Here is an 18,684-nt window from a genome sequence, read left to right on the forward strand (position 1 = left end):
CAGTAAAAAATTTGACAGCTAACACGGTTCACTGTGAAAAAGTGGCTTGTTACATAAGTGTAAAAAAAAAAAAAAAACTCACCTGGACATGGTTATATACATACTGTGACTGCTTACACACTGGAATGAATGTGCCTCTAAATGTAAAAGAATGTGCGGTTTTACAATAAAATGGATCTGTTTTAAGTTTTATAAGATGTGAGTGGTCTTAATAACGGTGTTAATTTGCAGCTTTAAAGTCCTATTTATAATATAACCACATACTATTGTTTTTTTGTACAGCCTAATAAACTTTAGGACATTTGGACTTGTTTCTGAACTCTGTCTGAAGCTTATTTCCACATCACTATAATTTGTTTTGCCTGATTAAATGCTTTCTGCTTTCAATAAAAAAAGAATGTTAAATTAATTAAATAATAATATAATTACACGCAAAAATGTAACTTATATAAAAAAATACTTATATAAGTTATAAAAAGAATAAATTGCAGTGCTAAATTACACCTGAATGGACATCGAACTAACTGTCACTCACATGATGTCTGATTCTGAACTGTGTGTGCTCAAGTACAATAAGGTAAGGGCATGCACAAACTGCTTGGCTATTATATATATATATTCTGTATTCAGGAATCTTAAAATATCCTAATTGTGTTATGTGTCTTACGTACAGTATCTTCCACATGTCAGTTATTAGAAAGCATGATTGGTTCATTTTCATGGAAACTGGGATTATATAATCCAACTTCCATAAATGCAGACGTAATCCTCTGCTGCCTTTCAGCACATGTTCAGTGTGGTCAAGGAATAAGATAAACTTCCAACTGAACAAAAGCCAATCTCCACTGGAGTCTGATTCAATCTCTGTACCTTGGGTTTGCCAGATCTATAAAACGCTGAACTGAAAGTCAGATTCACTCAGTTTGTTTTTTTTTGTTCTTGCAGTGGAATAAGCTCAAAAACTACAATTTTGGGGGAAATTAGATAAATTAGAGTTAACTAAGCTCACAATTGCATTAAACAAATTTCTTTATATCCCCATCAAAAGTAATAGTAGCAATACTTTAGTAATATTACTTTTTGCATGCATGCTCTGCTTTGAGTAATAGAATAAAGTAATAACTATTAAATATGGCCAAGGTCAAGAATGGACTTTCAACAAAGATTTGAATGTAGGAAAATTTCAGTCATCGTTGGGTCGGCCCACTAAAACCATGGATTCTCTCACCTGACACTGTAAAATATGATTTTCAAAGTTGTACATAAAAACAAAGATAATTGGAGAACATTTTACAAATTGACTTTTTCTTCTTCAAAATGTCACAAATATTTCAATGTGTCATTGACGGCACCCATTGACTTCCATATTAGGAAAAAAATATGTAAAAATTAAATAAAGTCAATGGGTGCCGTCAACTGTCTGGTTGCCAACATTCTTCAAAATATCTTTTGTGTTCAAAAGAAGAAAGAAACTCATACAGGTTTGGAACAACATGAGGGTGAGTATTATGCAAAATGTTCATTTTTGGGTGAACTATCTTTTTTTTTAAACTGTAAATTAGTCAAGTCAGTGATCTCATAAAACAAATGCACATTTCTTAGTCTATGTGAAATTAAATAATCCAGGATTTAAACAGGCTGTCTCTTTATAGAAGTGAGTCATTGAATCATTCAGTCAGTCGATTCGTTCAAAAGCACATATTTTTTCAGGAATTAAACATTGTTTCTGATATTGCATATTCTCCGATAGGTACTTCTTTTGAATAAGTAATTACTTTGCGGCTGTTAAAAAAGTAGTATGCTCTATAGTATGAATTTAATCTGGTCGAACATTTGTTATGTTGCCATGACCATACGAATGTTATTCACTGCCATTTACAAATTCTCTCACATGGCCTTATAGTAAAGTGTCCATTGGAGTACTTCAGAATCTCACTGGATGTAATATGTCATTCAGGGACTTTTTGTCTACTGTTTTATGAATACTGTGTATTTGGACATACTACTCTTTTCACTTTTTACCCTATATATATATATATATATATATATATATATATATATATATATATATATATATATATATATATATATATATGAGGGAAGTATGCATATTCAGATGCAGCTATTAAATTAGTCAATTAACTGATTCATTCAAAGCCACTGATTCATTCAAGAACTAAGTTACTATCTTTATGAATGAGTCATTGAATCATTCACTCAATCTATTCATTCAAAAGCACTGATTCATTCAGGAACCAAATAAATTACTGTCTTTATGAATGAGTCAATCGATCATTGAATCATTTGCTCAATCTATTCCTTCAAAAGCACTGATTCATTCAGGCACAACACTTTTTGTGTTGCTTATTCACAGCCTTGCTGATTCTTGACTATATGCATGCAAAACAGTGTAAAATTACCAAATTTGGTCCCTAATCAACTTATTGGTCCAAATAATGCATTGATAAAAACAAACAAAGAGGCTATATGCAATGTTTGTTTCTCTGACATATGCATAGATACAGCAGAAGTAAGTCCAAAGATTTTCAATGCATCTAATTTGCTCGCAAGACGGCCATTAAACAAACTGTGTCGGAGGAGTGCCAGTCCTTTATCTTTATTACAGAGAACTACTGAAAGTGACGTGAATATAAACATCAGCACCAGAGATGGAGGATCAATATTTCATCTTGGACTCTACTAATCAGTCTGCAGGGAAACAAACAGTTTGTTACGCGCAAAAAATGTCCGCCCATTTAATTAAATCTGCTGTAAGGAGAAGTCAAACATGGGGGCAATCTGTCAATTGGCTGACGAAGACTGGAGAATTAATTAACATAATGTAAGCAAAGCACAAGGGCGGTTTAAAGCCATTTAAAGGGTCTGTGATTATTTATGTCAAGGTACCTTAATCAGATTGTTTTTTGTTAGAAACCCATGTGCAGATGCACAGCACTGAAACACACACACACACACACACACACACACACTGAGCTGGGGGTCCCGGTGGGGCTGTGCAGTTGTGTCTGGCAATTATGATCCCTTTGATGTGAAGGGAGACACCCCGGGAAGGGCAGAACCTTACCCATAAGCTTTAGGCATCAAGACACCACACACCACGAAATCTAATGTGTTAATCTACAGGCCTCATGTCAGCGAACGCCATGAAATGAGGATGATAAGTCTGTTCTTTCAGAAAAGAGTGGCTGAAAGGGTTAGTAATTAGCTGAAAATCTAAAAGCACGCATTTTTATGCTAATTACATTACATTAGCGAATTACAAATGAGGAACATCACAAGCAATTTGCCATACGAATGCCAAGAACAAAATGCAAAGTACACAATGGCAAGTTTAATATAAGATTAGCGTAAGATACACAAGGTGAAAAGCTATGGTATGTAATAGCAAGTAAATGAAAGTAGAAAATTTAATCTGAATTACTACATTTTGGTACCATGACAAATTAAATTGAGTAAATCCAACAAGTTATGGTCACTTAAACCAATATTATGAGTAATGTGAACTTATTTCATTTAAATACACTAAGACTAACAGCTAAGCTAGTAATGGCATACATGTGCGAAGGCAATTAAGTCTATCACCCTACTTACACACGAATTAATTGTTTAATATAAAGCAGCATGCAGTTTACTATGTAATGTATAAAACGGTAGCATCACAGAAACTCCTATAAATTCCAATATTTCAGAATGCTATACACTAACAGATCTCATAATATCCATTTGATTCATTTTGTGCAAAATCGCACACATTTCCACATTAACTCTTCTCATGTAGCCGGTACCAAAACATGCTGAGAAAATATTAATAATAAGTGTGTGTGTGTGTGTGTGTGTGTGTGTGTGTGTGTGTGTGTGTGTGTGTGTGTGTGTGTGTGTGTGTATCATTCTCGCATCTCCCTTTTCATATTTTGCTATTTAGACAAAGATGAAGCATTTGTTGTATTTTCATCTTTGTCACAACAGGGTCGGTTTGTTCCATTTTGTATTTGTTAATCACAATCCATCCTTTAGTGAGACATCAGACAAACTTTGTGTCTCTCTTTCATTTTGTCTCTGTCCCGTCCGTCTGTCTCTCTTTCTACTAATCTCTCTCTCCTTTGCCTATTTTGGCAGGCCTGTGCCAGGTATTTGTTGAAATTCCACACACCCCGCAGGGAGAGGTATGCTGCCCTTCTTCTCGTCTTGGCCCTGGTGCCTGTCTCTGTCCATCTTGTGTTCTCAAATATACAGCACATGCCTGGGACACGCTAAGCCCAGATCACCTCTCTAAATCCTGCAGACTTCACACAAGAGTTGAAACCCATTTTAGACAAACACAGCAGTGGCTTGAGAAAGGATTAGCAGTCTAATGCTTCTAAAGAACATGAAATTAAAATTCTGTCATTATTTACTCACGCTTGTGTTGTTCCAAACCTGAATGCTGCGATTTATAAAAATGTAAAGCAACATTGTTATTTTTTCAGAAAAATTCATAGTGACCTTGGATGCTAAAAGCTATTTGTTTGTTCATAACATTAAAGTCCCAATGACTTTTCCCAAAAAAAGACGACGACTAAAGAGTGACTATAAATAATGACATAATATTCATTTAGCGTGCCCTATCCCTTTCAGCTAAACAAAGAAATCTGGAAAATGCCATGAATACAGTTCAAATATGATAGCTTGTGAGAGGAACAGACTGAAAATAAAAATCATTATTCATGATAATCTTCTCCTCAGCCGTAGCTCTTAAGTTATTTTCCATTCTGCATATTCAAACTGGTTTCAGAAGACCTGAAATATCACAAGCATGTCGACTACTTTTATGGTGTTTATATATATATATATATATATATATATATATATATATATATATATATTCAGACATGGTGAACTGTCATACGTGTTTATGTAAAATAGCTGTGTGTGTGTGTGTGTGTGTGTGTGTGTGTGTGTGTGTGTATATATTCTCACTTCTGCCTTCCACATAAATAAAATTAAATATAGAATAAAGTAAAACCAAATCAAAGCAGCTTACAAATGATAATCACAAGCAATTTGTCATAAATGGCAATAATATTTAATAAAATAAAATAAATTCAAAGCAACAACTTACAAGCAACTTGTGATAAACATCATAAATTATTTAAGAACCAATAATATCTTATAAAATAAAATAAATTCAAAGCAACTTACAAATGGTAAACATCACAAGCAATTTGCCATAAGAGCATTAATATCTAATAATAATTTTAAAAAAAATAACCTTTGAGGGGTAAAACAGCCCATTAATCGGCCCATTATAAGAACAATGTACAAATGGATTGTGGTTACATTAATGTATACAATTTGACAATGCAGTATTAAATGGTACATGGATTTTTGATTGATCTTACTAATAATAATACAATATCCATTTTAGACTGAACTTTTTTTTTTTTTAATAATCAATAAGTCTATAGCAGTCTAATTCAATTGAATGAGTGTTTGCAAATATTTCGGTGACTCAAATGCCTTCCGTTTTACTCACTTTACTTACTGCGGTCACAAAAAGAGAAGCGTATAGAAAAACACTGAACAGTTGAACCAGGAGACTTGTTCATTAAGCCCTATAGGCTGCTGCGATGATGATCCCGGGCTCTTGCGGTCAACACACATACTCTCCTTACCCCATTGATTAGATGTGTTTGAGTGTTGACCGTATCGGGTGTTCAGAGGTGGTGTTAAGTTGAAGTGTGTCAGCGGTGTGTGTGTGTGTGTTGGCAGGAGTGCAGTAGATGTGCAGATATGTGTTTGTTGGCCTTGTGTAGATGTGTGTTGGCACGCGGTGCGACGCTGAATGTGGTGTCAGTAGCTCATGAGGAGACGGGGTTGTAACTTTTGCTCTCTGTCTGTCTCTTTCTCTCACTCTATTACTCTTTCTTTCTCACTGGACAGTTATTTACGCCGGTTGTTCCTTTACACTGGACCGCCTTCATCTAATGAATCATCTTCATTTTACAGGAAAGAACATGTGTCCACTGACCCACTCGTGTGCTTCAAAGAGCTCAGAATCACTTTATAACAAATAATATAGGTTGAATATTAATAGAATCACTGTATGATGACTAATCTTGGTCATATAAAAGCATTTTGTTAAACTTTAACTTTTAGATAGGCTACTGTTCCCAGTTATAATCTAATTCGATTTTGGTGTTTTGGATTTACACATTCTGACCTGGGTTAAAAGCTTTTATTTTTTGCGGTTTACACCAAAATGATATCAAAACAAAGGAAAACCAGTCCCCATAATCAAAACTGCATGCAGCTCAAGTATCACTTCCCCCATTTTTTGTTTCCCTACTTGGTTTAACAAAAGTTTAAAGGGTTAGTTTACCCTAAATGTAATATTCTGTCATCATTTTTCACCCTCATGTCGATCCAATAGTGTATAACTTTCTTTCTTCTATGAAATACAAAAGAAAATATTTTTGAAGAATTGTTGTTTCCATAGCTAGCTATAGCCAGTGGGGCCCAAAACAACATTGGACCCCGCTGACTTTCATTGTATGGACAAAAACAGACATTCTTCAAACCATCTTTTGTATTTTATAGAAGAAAGTAAGTCAAGGTTTGGAATTACATGAGGGTGCATGATGACTAAATTGATGATTGATTTTTTATTTTTTTATTTGGTGTACTATCCCTTTAAGTATCCATTCATGTGGTTCTAAAGGACAGCATACTTGCAAGATATCCACATCATGCATCATTTTAAGTTTTGCATGACTAAGGGGGTGAAAATGTCCTTCCACTGAAACGGTTTATCTCCATTAATGGTTATGTTTTCCTGTATGGTCGTTAGGGAGCGATACCATATTTTTTAAGTGATTAAATGGTTTTCACTGCCTCGGCTGTGGTTTGGATTGTGACGCGTATCAAAATTTCATCCAACATTTTTCACGCATGATTCAGCAGCCTCAAAGAATGGGTTTAATAACATGTTCATTGTTCCTGTGAGTACCTGTACAACTGAAATAATTTACGTACCTTTTCATGTTTGCTGTTGTAATTCTTAAAGTTCTCTAATAAATTCTACCTAAAATATTCCTTGCATGCTCCCAAACCCAAATAACTTTGATGGATGATGGACATAAATATTGTTCCCTGACATTTACAAGTGTTTTTCCTATGGTATACTGACTGTATTTCTTTTGGCACTGATAAATACAGCCCCAAAGCACAGATTTTTCACTCGTAAAAATGTTCGTTAAAAGTGAGCTGAAGGGATAATCATAAGTAAGAAGTTAATGAACACCACAAATAATATCAGTCAGGGTTAGAGACTAAACATCAAATCACATTAAGTCCAGCTGCCAATGAAGATCAATTGTCTCCCTCCAAGGCCATTAGTTGGTCTTTATTAAAGACACCCTTCTTTCTCCAGTCTTTCAGCAGATCGAGGCTATCTTCATCCCTCCCTTCATTTGCTTCAGACAACATATGGGGAGTGGACTGACTGTGACAGAGATACTCTACACCATCCTAAAGTTTCTTTAACGCTGTCCTTAGAGGAACATTAACACCTCGCTGAGCTTTTTGATTTATCCTTTATAAATACACAATTTAATTAGAATATTATAGAGTGGGATTTTCGTCATTGTCTCGCGGTTTGAAGTGTGGATATGCCGACATATGGAACATGCCATCTCTGAATACTCAATTTAAGGGTAAGACAATTTTAGGGTTTCAAAAATAAGAATAGGCTACTGTATTAGCTCATTTAAATCGAATTAATGTAGTTTGTTGTGTCCTCAGAATTTAAACGTAACAAATAGCCTATGTTACAAATAGCCTTTATTATCTTCCGAGACATTGTTTGTTTGAATAATAGCAGCCCCTTAGCCTACTTACAGTTTCAGCTGTCTCATGAACATGCCGTTCTTACATGCGACAACCATCGAGTTTTATATTAAAGATGCGTATTAGCTAATAGGATGGGGGAAGACCGGGAAGTGTTGTGACAAATTTTTCGTTAACATCTGAAATGATGTGTTTCTTGCGTGATGTGTCACAAACTTTGGCCTATGGGCTAATAGCCCATCTCATATTTCTTTGTTACGTAGGCTATTAGAAATGTACAACGAAAAGGCTACATTAATTAAACTAATGTCAAGTACAAAGTGCAATTGTTACAATATTTCCATATCGGATTGTAGGAAACATTTTTCGTTTAACATACATTTGTGGTAAGCAAATATAAAATAGACCTATCATCGCACCATCACATTTAATTTAATTCAGCAGATAAATAGGCTACAAAATAAATAAAGAACAACCTAAAAATGGAAACAATATAGAAAGCCTACACAGAACCCACAGATTGTCAAGTGGACACTGTCCCGTTTTGTTAAGTCTTTATGGGCTATAAAGAATGGAAACTGTTTCAATCCTCCCCGTCTGATATTTATTAATTTGTTTTTAAACAGGTGAAGAGTGTGGACGTTAGGCTATAGCCTAAACAAGATTAGCATGACTTGATTCAGAAAGTCTCTTGTTCTGTCATCATTCATTCAACATTCAATTTATTGTTCTCCTGTTAATCCTTTATATGTTTTTACACGCAGCACACTTCTGCTGTCATGAAGAATGAATGATCTCACCTCAGCTAATTTGGTTAAAACTGATGGTGTTACAACTCACTCCTTGGCGCAACATTCCCCGATTTCCCCTGATTCAATGCAGACTACATGTGTTCGACATTTTTACATTATGAAAACAATAATTAGCCAACTACAATGACAAGGACTCCTAGACACAGCTAACTCTTTAAGTTCCTAAAATTAGTTAACAAGAGTTTCAGAGTTGTGTAGCCTATAACAAAATTATTAAATCATTTTTATTTATTTAATTGGCTTAGCTGGGCATTTTATCATTTAAAATGTACTAAATCCATATTTGTATTGAATTAATAAATAAATTAACTAAAACTAGCCAATCTGTCGATCTCCGTGTCGATCTAAAAGGTGTTATTTAAAGCACCCCTGGTAAGGGTAATGGGCGCAGCGGGTAACCTGCGCCTGTGCCAGTGCTTCTCTGTAGCAACAGTAGCTCGTAGCCTCGTAACCCGTCTCTCTCTCAGGGTCACCATGTGCCACATATAATTCTCTCCCGTGTGTTCTTGCGCCCCCCGGCTGGGCTTTGATCTTCACACCCGTCATTATGACGAGGAATAGAATTCGCCGAGAAAAGAACCGATTTATGACAACGTAGATAGGCTATAAGCAAATTACAGTCAAGCGTTTCTCATTGTCCCATTTTTTTTTCAGGACTTAAGCTTAAAATGTCCTAAGTTTGTGAGGAAAATTTTAGAGCATGCTTAATACAGTGCTGCTGAGATCATTGATCTTAAATAGCCTAACTAGCCTACTTAAACCATTTTATTAACAATAATAGTTGTAAGCTATAAAATAGGTTAGTTAAACTAATCCAACCAAGTTTGCTGTGTTGATATTAGTTAGTTGAACTCTTTACCCAAAAAATGTCCCCATGTAGATTTGTATGAATTTCTGTCAATACTGTCCAAACTGGTGCTGTGCATCTAACGATAACATAATACTATAGTTCTTGTAATCTGTGATATGTATGATATTTAGCGTACTTTGACAAACTTGTAAATTTGTAGTTTAAAAAAAAAAAGTTTATAAAATCACTATTTCTTTGTCTCTTGTTTCTCTCTTCTTCTCTCGCCCATTAAAGCAGTCCACTCACAGCTCTCCCCTTCAAATTTGGAATCTCTGATCACCTGGGCACAGTAAACACCCTAATACACTCTGAAGTTACATCTCTCAGAAGGCCACTCATCTTGGGATTCTTGCCATCCAGGACAAATGGACGTCTCTGGCTCTACTTCTCTTTCCTCTTCCCTTTCCCCTTCCCCTTCATACACCTTTCCCTTTCTCACTAACCTCTCCTTTCCCTCATCCTCTCCCTCTCTCTCCCCATCCCCAAGTGTAGCCTCCACTGCTCTCTTCTGCTTTTTCCTATCCCTCCTTTCTCTACTGGGCATTCTGGGCAACCTGTACACCCTAGGGCTTCTGATTCGCCGTCGCAGGATGTCAAGGCGGCGACGTACCTCTCCTACCTGTTGTTACAGCTCCTCCTGCCTCGGCACCTCCTCCCCTTCTTTCTCTCCCTCCTCCTCTCCCACCTCGTCGTCCTCCTCTTCCTCCCTTCACCTGCAGGTTCTGAGTCTGGCTTTAGCAGACCTGGTGTACCTCTCCACTGCCCCCTTCATCGTGTACGACAGCCTGGCATCTGACTGGGCCTTCGGTGAACTAGGCTGTCGGCTCCTACTCAGTCTGGATTTGCTCACCATGCACGCAAGCATCTTCACCCTCACTGCCATGAGTCTGGATAGGTATCGAGCTGTGGCCGATCCGTTGGCAGCCTCGTCCACACCTTCCTCTGGACTCCTGCGAGTCGCTTTGGCCTGGGGCTTTGCCGTGGCTCTCAGTTTGCCCATGATGATCACTTTGCACCTCGAGGATGGAGAGAACCAGGAAGGCAAGTTGTGCGTTCCCGCCTGGGACGAGCAGAGTTCGAAAGCCTACCTCAGTGTCCTCTTCTGCACCAGTATCCTAGGCCCAGGGCTGGCTATCGGAGCTTTGTATGCAGCTTTGGGGAGACTCTACTGGGTCTCTCAGACGCAGCCAGCTTGGGTCGGAGGGGGCAACGCCTACCCGCCCCGTGCACCTCGCCCCAAAGTCCTGCTCCTCATCCTGGGAATTGTGTTGACATTCTGGGCTTGTTTCCTTCCATTCTGGATCTGGCAGCTTCTGCCGTTGTACCGGCCAGAGGTTCTGCGCGTGGTGCCGGTGGGCACGCAGGTGACGATTAATCGCATCCTCACAGGGCTGACTTATGGAAACTCGTGTGTGAATCCCTTCTTCTACACACTGCTGACAGGCAAGCGCAGGCGTCCCAGTAGGAAGGCCATAAGTGCGGCTGCCCCACTCTGCAACAAGGGCAGCTCTGAACAACAATAACAGCTGCCCACTATTTTATTCGCCAATTAGTGCAGCCCATGACCAATAAGACTGTGCATAGTTATGTTCACACAGATTTCTAATTTTGGTGCTAAAGGGCATATCGCTTTGTATGCTGTGCAGATATAATAATACTCTTTAATTCAAGCCACTGATGGCGTGTCTTCTCTGCTCCCTGGACCCCTGTACATATATAGTCATAGTTAATATGATCAGCAATATGGTCCCTGCAAACCAAAATTAAATTAGCGATGAAATCTTACGGAAGCGTTTCTGAAATCTTTAGGGTTTGTCACCTTTGACATAGCAAGGTCAAGCCACTGTTAAATACTAGTGGACAAAAATGTGTGAAACATCTGTTTATAGGACAACTTGAAAGGGACAAAACAAGCTTTGTCAGGATTCGTGAAATCGCCCCCAGGATACTGTAAAAGCAGGTGTGAAACATTTACCTACCAAATTGGTTTAAGTGCAAAGGAGAAATTACATGGATTTGGCTCAAAGCTAAAGGACTTGTCAGAGTTTGCTCTTTTGAGGAGGATAAATCACTTCTGTCACGAGGCCAGGATAAACAGTCACTATTCTCCAATAGGACATTATGTTCTCCATGAGGTACTTCATCATAACTAAAACAATTTTAGCCAACAGATCTGTTACAATCCTGACTTTGTGTATTTATTGGCACCTTATTTGAATCATTAATTTTTTTTATTCTACCTGATTCAGTTTTTTTTTTGTCACGGTTAAATTGAATTATGCAATTTTAAACAAAATTTTGAATTTTGAACCACTCTTAAAAAAAAAACATTTGAAGTGGATCAAAACCTTTCATCAAAGTTATACATGAATTTTGAACAATACCCGTTCTGGTCTTTGGATAACTTTGATTAACTTTTTTTGATCCACTTTCAAACGTTGACTGCTGTAAATTGTTTCAGTAGCAGATCTACACAAATTTGTTCCATTTTTAAAACTGCATCTTTGCCCCTATTTATGCATGTTTATGGACAATGTCAGCTAGGGAAACATTTATATCTCTAAAATTTTGAGATCAAATGTTCTAAAATGTATTAGGGTTAGTATTTGGAAAATTGCACCAAGCCTGGACCCTTCAAGATATATTTTTGAAAAGATTTTGTTTTAATTGTTCTAGCTTACCTGTATTATATTTGTTATGATTTACTGTTTAATAATGCATTGCTTTGCACAAAAAAAGCTTGGCTGAAAGAATTATAAATGAAATCTGAGGTTCTGCTTATATCATACAATTGTCAATAAAGAAATATTCTATGTAAGAACAACTACAGAATGGTTCATGATCTGAGTCTTCTGGGAAGCGTTAGAAGACTTCCTGACACTGCCTAAATGATACTGCAGAAACGTGACACTGTAAAGCAGAACTGTCCTTATTACAATAGCAGATGAGTGGGGTTTTCAGTGAAGAAAATGAAGAGAGAGAAAGAGAGAAGGGCCGAGAGATGGAGAAAGGCATTAGAAAGGAGAATGGATGAGAAATTAACTAGAAATGAAGAGAAAAACAGAAAAGAGACAGAGAGATCGAGACAAAAAAAAAATGAAATATGGTTTTCATTCAGGAAGCATTTATTTATGTGTCTGCATTGGCCTGGAGTATGCTTTTGCTAGCATTCACTTTTTTGTGGGTCTTGCATGGGGTGTGTGTGTGTGTTGCACTGCAGTGCTTGGATGTGACTGTGTTTTCATTGGATGCTATCATCCTTATTGAGTCTGTATCAGCTTTTTGCACTTTCTGAAACTGACCCACAAATGTTGGTGTGTGTGCTTCAACCTTCATGTTTGGTTAGTAAACTTTGTAATGCAGTTTGTGACTTATTGGCAATCATAAACAAATACAGACTACCCAAAAAGGAACCTTGTATTTGCAATGTACAAATCATGTGTATTGTTAAATGGCAGCACTGTATTGGTTTGTGGTTGCCTGCTGCTCTGTGACGCACATATAACTATTGTTGTTTGACAGAGCAGTGAAGATTGTAGACGTCTGTGTGTGTGTGTGTCACATGGGTGTCTGTATTTAGCCCCTTGGAGATGTAATTGGGACTTGGCAGGTGTTTTTTTTTTTTACATAAAAAATAATATAAAATCAACAATACACACAAATAGCAACTAAATAATGTTATACATCCTGAGTTAGATAAGCTGGATACATTGATCAAACACCTACTCTGCCTTTAAACAAAATTTTTATGTTTGAGGTTGTGATTTCATTTAACTATATCATAAAACACTGATGTTCTCATCATTTGGCCTAAAAGCTCCATCCAGTCACTATAAAGTAGTTTGGAAAAACGCCATCTAACACGGGACTCCATGAGGACCTGATGTGTGCACCTCCCTCTCTTTTCATTTTCCATAGGCATGTGTTTTCATTTACCTGAGAAACATTACAGCATCTTGAAGGAATAATACTGTATGTATATGTTCCTACCTCACGGTGTGATCAGACAGTTGAAAGTCATAAATAACGTCCTATTGCATGAGAACACAGATGCCACGACAGCTTCAGTTTGTCCCAATGATCCACTTTACACTTGGGTAAATCCTGTGGAAAAACAATTTTGTAATTTATTTAATGTCAGTTATTTTATATTAAATGATAGTTCACAATTTACTCACCCTCAAGTTGTTCCAAACCTTTATGATTTTCTTTTGTCTGCTGAACAAAAAATATGATATTTTGAAGAATGTTGGTTAATGGGTCCCATTGACGTCCATTGTAAGGGGGGGGGGGACATATTTTCACTTTTTGTGGAAATGTAATGTCAGTGTTCACTGCTAGTCTTCTTCAATATCGTAGCTCTAATATCTCATTTGCTTTTTTTCCAAATATGCTGAATCAAAGTCTGTCATGTGATATGTGATGGTGACAACACACAAATTCAATTTGAGATCTGATGGAGAGGAAGCTCACGAGTGCCTTTCAGTCGCTCAAACAGTAGAGCATGGAGCTAGCAACACTAAGGTCATAGGTTTGATGCCCAGGAAAAGCAAGAACTGATCAAATGTGTACCTTCAATGCAATTTAAGCCTATTGGGATAAAAAGCATCTGCCAAATGCATAAATATAATCAGTGGTTAACGGCTTAAATTTGCGATTGTTCTTCACACAAAGTTATCGTATGGCTTAGAATATAGTGCATTAATCAAACGGACAACTTCTGTGATACTTTACATAGCTTTTCTGGAGCTTGACAGTATAAATTAATCTTTATTTGCAATACATTTTTTATTGCCAAACATAACTTTTTGCGTTTCACAAAAGAAAGATGATAATATTGGGTCAAAAGGCGAAAAATGTTAATTCGGGTGAATTATTTCTTTTAAATGTATGTTTCTCATGCTCATTTATGCTCTATCACATAAGCAGAACTGCTGATTCAGATTAATTGAATAGCATTTAGCATTAAGAAGTCTTTCAGGGTACGCTCTTGCCTGATAGTTTAATAACAAGACTTTGGGGTCTTGAACTCAGACCCTCTCCGTTGTTCTCTCTCAAGAGGGTCTGAATGATTGAGCATGTGATAAACTTCAAACATATGCTAGTATCCAACGAACCCAAACAGTGGAAAATATTGCCATGAGGGAGGGCAGCAAATCCATAAGCTGTCAGTTTATATTGGTAGTCACCAAGAGCTGGTATGGTTGAGGTTTCCAACAATAACCACTGCGACTGTGTCGGAGAGAAAGCTCCAATTTTGGAGGAGGCAGCAGAAAGCTCCTGAAGAACGAACTCAGAGGTACGTACGGGGGGAAATAGTTCACTTTTTTTCCCACTGCATCGTTTTGTGTTACCTGTGTGCTTCATAAATCCAACACATGTTCCTGTTCCTGGAATCCTGAGTGTCTTTCCATCCTCCCACGCCCCTCCCTGTGCTACAGTGTTTGTGGCAGGGGCAGGTGCCCCTCCCTTGGGCAGTCAGCTCAGGAAAGTCTCCTGCTGGGCAGACGAGACTAGGCCGAAGTTTAGGCCAAGCTCCTGCTGGGAGAGAATAAGAGGCTCCCTTTCTCTAAGACACACATACACAGACCCAAATTCAAAATTCCCATCTGTTTTTTCTCTCTCTCTTTTTCTTTGTATGCCTTTTGCTCTTCCTTGCCCGTTTTTCTCCCTTTATGAGCAGTGAAAGAATATACAATCGTCACAACGTGTAGCAAATGTATGACTGCAATTACATTAGACTGCAAAATATTAAAATAAGTGGGAGCGCAAATAGTGATATGACTGTTCAAAACACAGCGCTACAGCGTTAAGAAGCTTGTAAACTTTGCAAATCTTTTGAGTGCTCGATTCAAACTGACCAAGTCGTGTGATATCAGGAAACAAGGCTTTATTCTGGCCCTGATCTCAAGTGAACCCATAAATGAAACCGTATAAAATGTAAAGTAGCCTAGTACGTTTTACAATTTAATCAAATTTGTATTGTTGCTGCAATCTCGACGCGTTTAGTTTAACCAGCAGATGTCCCTAGAGTGCAGATTCAGTTTTTAAAAGCCTCGCTGTAAAAAAATTATGATCAAAGTTATGACATGGTCTTACATTGCTCAATATACAATTTTCGAAAATTTTATAAGTTACAAAACATTTAAATCAGTTTTTTTTTAAACAGTTTAATGTGATTTAAGCTAAGCACAAATTTTTTTTTCTAGTTAAACATTTAACAAAAAAGAAAAATATTTGTAGTGTGAATTTTAAAACAATATATAGTTATAGTGAAAATGTACTTACACCGTCACGATACAAACACTAACGTATAGGCCTATCGTATTTATTCACTTCTGATGCGCGGAAGTATAGACACTCTCTGGTTGTCAAACCTTTTGGATCATGTTCATAGAAATAATCCATACCAATTTGACAATGTAACACAAATTGCTATGAGATTGTGTTGGTCAAAATACTTTTGGGACTCAAAACAAATAACAACAACAACAACAACAAAAAACAGTTCTTGTAATGTTTATTTGAACCCGTTTACAAAGACGCTTGCAGCAAGAAAAAAAATCCCCACAATGACTTGCTAAAGGGTGCGTATCGCCGCCTTTTTTACCGTAACTTATGTTCACACACATACACCAGAACGTTTATGTCAGCATGTTGCAAATCTTGCAGATGTGTGACTGAAAACCTTTCGAACACTGCCAGCAAACAGAAGATGGCCAGCAATACAAGTGTCTCTTTGTAGACCGAGGGGCTTTGCTGCCATAAAGCACCTTCTCCTGCCTCAATCCCTGTCTTCACACATCCATGTCAGCCGCCAAGATCAGGCGAGACCCTGGTTTGCGTGCTTTGGAGGCCGGAGGTTACATAAATGAACATCAGAGCCACTGTTCACAGTCACACACTGATTCTGACCAGCAAGCAAAACTGTAAAAATGCCATGTCTGCAGCTCTCGCCATCCTCAGCTGATCTCTCCTTTCTTTGAGGAGAACTCCACACATATAGTGACCACTAGTGAAAATGCTTCTATTTTGCATTCTTCTAATTTAAACTGGTGTTCAATACATAAATATGTAAAAAAAAAAAAAAGTACATGAATTTCAACCCTGATGTTTTAGTGGAAGCAAGCACCTTTTGTGCAAATGAAGTCACATGGTTATTATGATCATATTTACTAAGAATTTCATACCAAACTTTGTTATACATTTCTTAACATTTGAACATCGTAAAGGTTTAAACTTTAAAGGAAATAAATTCCAGAATGTTTATATGGGACTTGACTTATATGGACACTGCAAATAATACTGAAGAGGTTTTGTAGAGATCTTGCACCTCCTTGTGGCCGGATATAGCGAATAGCACCTGAAAATCCATTTATTTCATAAAAAAATATACAAAAAACCCAAGTCACATCTTTTATGCTAATTACTAGTTTGACATGCAGGAAATATTCTTCAAAAGAACCAGCTATTAAGAGTTGTCAATCAACATCTTAAGGTTTATTAGCAGCTGAAGTGGAAAAACAGAAGCAAAACATTCACTGGAAACCAAAGCCCTAGAAGAACTGATTACTCGTGTTCAAACATTTGAAACTGCTCATTCTCTATAGCACCTAAACTTATGAACAAGTTCTATTTCTCCCAAAGTGCACAATTCCCTGTTGCCATTTCCTGAAATAATTTATGCAAACAAAATTGTTAAAGAACACTACTTAAATTAACAACATTGCCTAGGCATTCTTATTAAAGTTATTTGTATCACATTTTTTAGTACATAATAGTTGTTGGAAATTATTATTGTAAGATATAATATTTTTGTATTTCATGTTGCCCTAAAGATACATTAATGTGAAAATGTCTTAGACACGTTCGTATTTTCACCAAACCAAAACAGAGAAGGTTTTAAGGCAGTTATTTAGATCTGTTGCTATAGTGTGTCAGTGGGAAATATCAGTTTACATTTCCAAACATTCCTTTTGCCATTAATTGTAATAATCCAGTGAGATTTTCGTATGCACAAGGAGTCTGACAACAGCCGGTTTGCTCCAGATCTGATCTCACCATCATAGAGTCAGTCTGTGATTACATGAAGAAACAGAAAAAACTGTGAAACTAAATCCAGAGGAACTGCAGCAATGTCTCCAGACGCTTGAAGAAACCGTCCTGCAAAACTACAATACTGTGAAAAGTTTTAGGCACTTGTGTAAAAATGCTGTTAAGTGGGGATGCTTTCAAAAATAGATTTTATTTATCAATTAACTGCTATTAACGAAATCAAATCGATATTTGGTGTGACCATCCTTTCAGTAAAAAAAAAAAAAAACTTGAACAGTTTTTTCAGGTAGTTTTGCAGGACGGTTTCTTCAAGCATCTTGGAGACTTTGCCGCAGTTCTTCTGGATTTAGTCCGTCTCAGTTTTTTCTGTTTCTTCATGTAATCACAGACTGACTCGATGATGGTGAGATCAGATCTGGAGTAGACCAGCTGTTGTCAGACTCTTTGTGCATACAAAAATCTCACTGGATTATTATTTAAATGGCAAAAAGAATGTTTGGAAATGTAAACTGATATTTCCTACTCACACACTACAGCAAAAGATAAAATTAACGGTCTTAAAACCTTTTTTGTGTGTGTGAAAATACTACCGTGCCCAAGACTTTTGCACAGTGCTGTACATCAATTAGAAGAAGAAATATAGCTGCAAGCAGCAATCACCGGGGCCAAGTGCAAGCAAGACGACAAGACATGCCAAAGTGGCTGGGAGTGTGAGACCAACTGCAGCAAGGAGCAATTGAAGACATTTAAAGATGAATTTTGGCAAAATGGTTGAAAAATCACATACAATAACTAAAAATATGATTATCACTTTCGACCAATAGGTGGCGCAGTTACGAAACTGATGTGATGTGGTCAGAGTGAAGTGACAATGACACATACAAAGTTTGGTGTCAATATGTCAAGGCATTGCAGATATAAAGCCTGAATAGTCATTTTGGCATCATGCCTCAACTTTGCTGCTGCGGTATACGAAAAAGGTTTTGGTCTATCGATACAAAATCCATAACTTTTCCTCGGCACGGTCTGGAGATGACACGATCCGATTTTGGTGAAAATCGGACGTTCGGTCTAGGAGGAGTTCGAAAAAGTAGGTTTTAAAAGAAAATAAAGATGGCGGAC

At 37.1% G+C, this 18,684-nt stretch overlaps 1 protein-coding gene across 1 annotated transcript; it reads left to right on the plus strand.

The window, feature by feature from the left end:
* The first annotated feature begins 7,476 nt into the window (after nt 1-7,476).
* Nucleotides 7,477-12,323, plus strand: uts2r3 (urotensin-2 receptor 3). Its single transcript, XM_079626584.1, has 2 exons — nt 7,477-7,712; nt 9,742-12,323. The coding sequence occupies exon 2, from the start codon at nt 9,873-9,875 to the stop codon at nt 11,028-11,030; it is 1,158 nt and encodes a 385-aa protein (XP_079482710.1). The 5' UTR covers nt 7,477-7,712; nt 9,742-9,872; the 3' UTR covers nt 11,031-12,323.
* The last annotated feature ends 6,361 nt before the right edge of the window (nt 12,324-18,684 follow it).

Source organism: Phoxinus phoxinus (genome assembly GCF_949152265.1).
Source record: "Phoxinus phoxinus genome assembly, chromosome: 10".
Classification (NCBI taxonomy): Eukaryota; Metazoa; Chordata; class Actinopteri; order Cypriniformes; family Leuciscidae; genus Phoxinus; species Phoxinus phoxinus.

Bases quoted from the DNA above. Each gene is read 5' to 3' on its own strand.
- uts2r3 (XM_079626584.1), top strand. From the start codon at position 9,873: ATGGACGTCTCTGGCTCTACTTCTCTTTCCTCTTCCCTTTCCCCTTCC.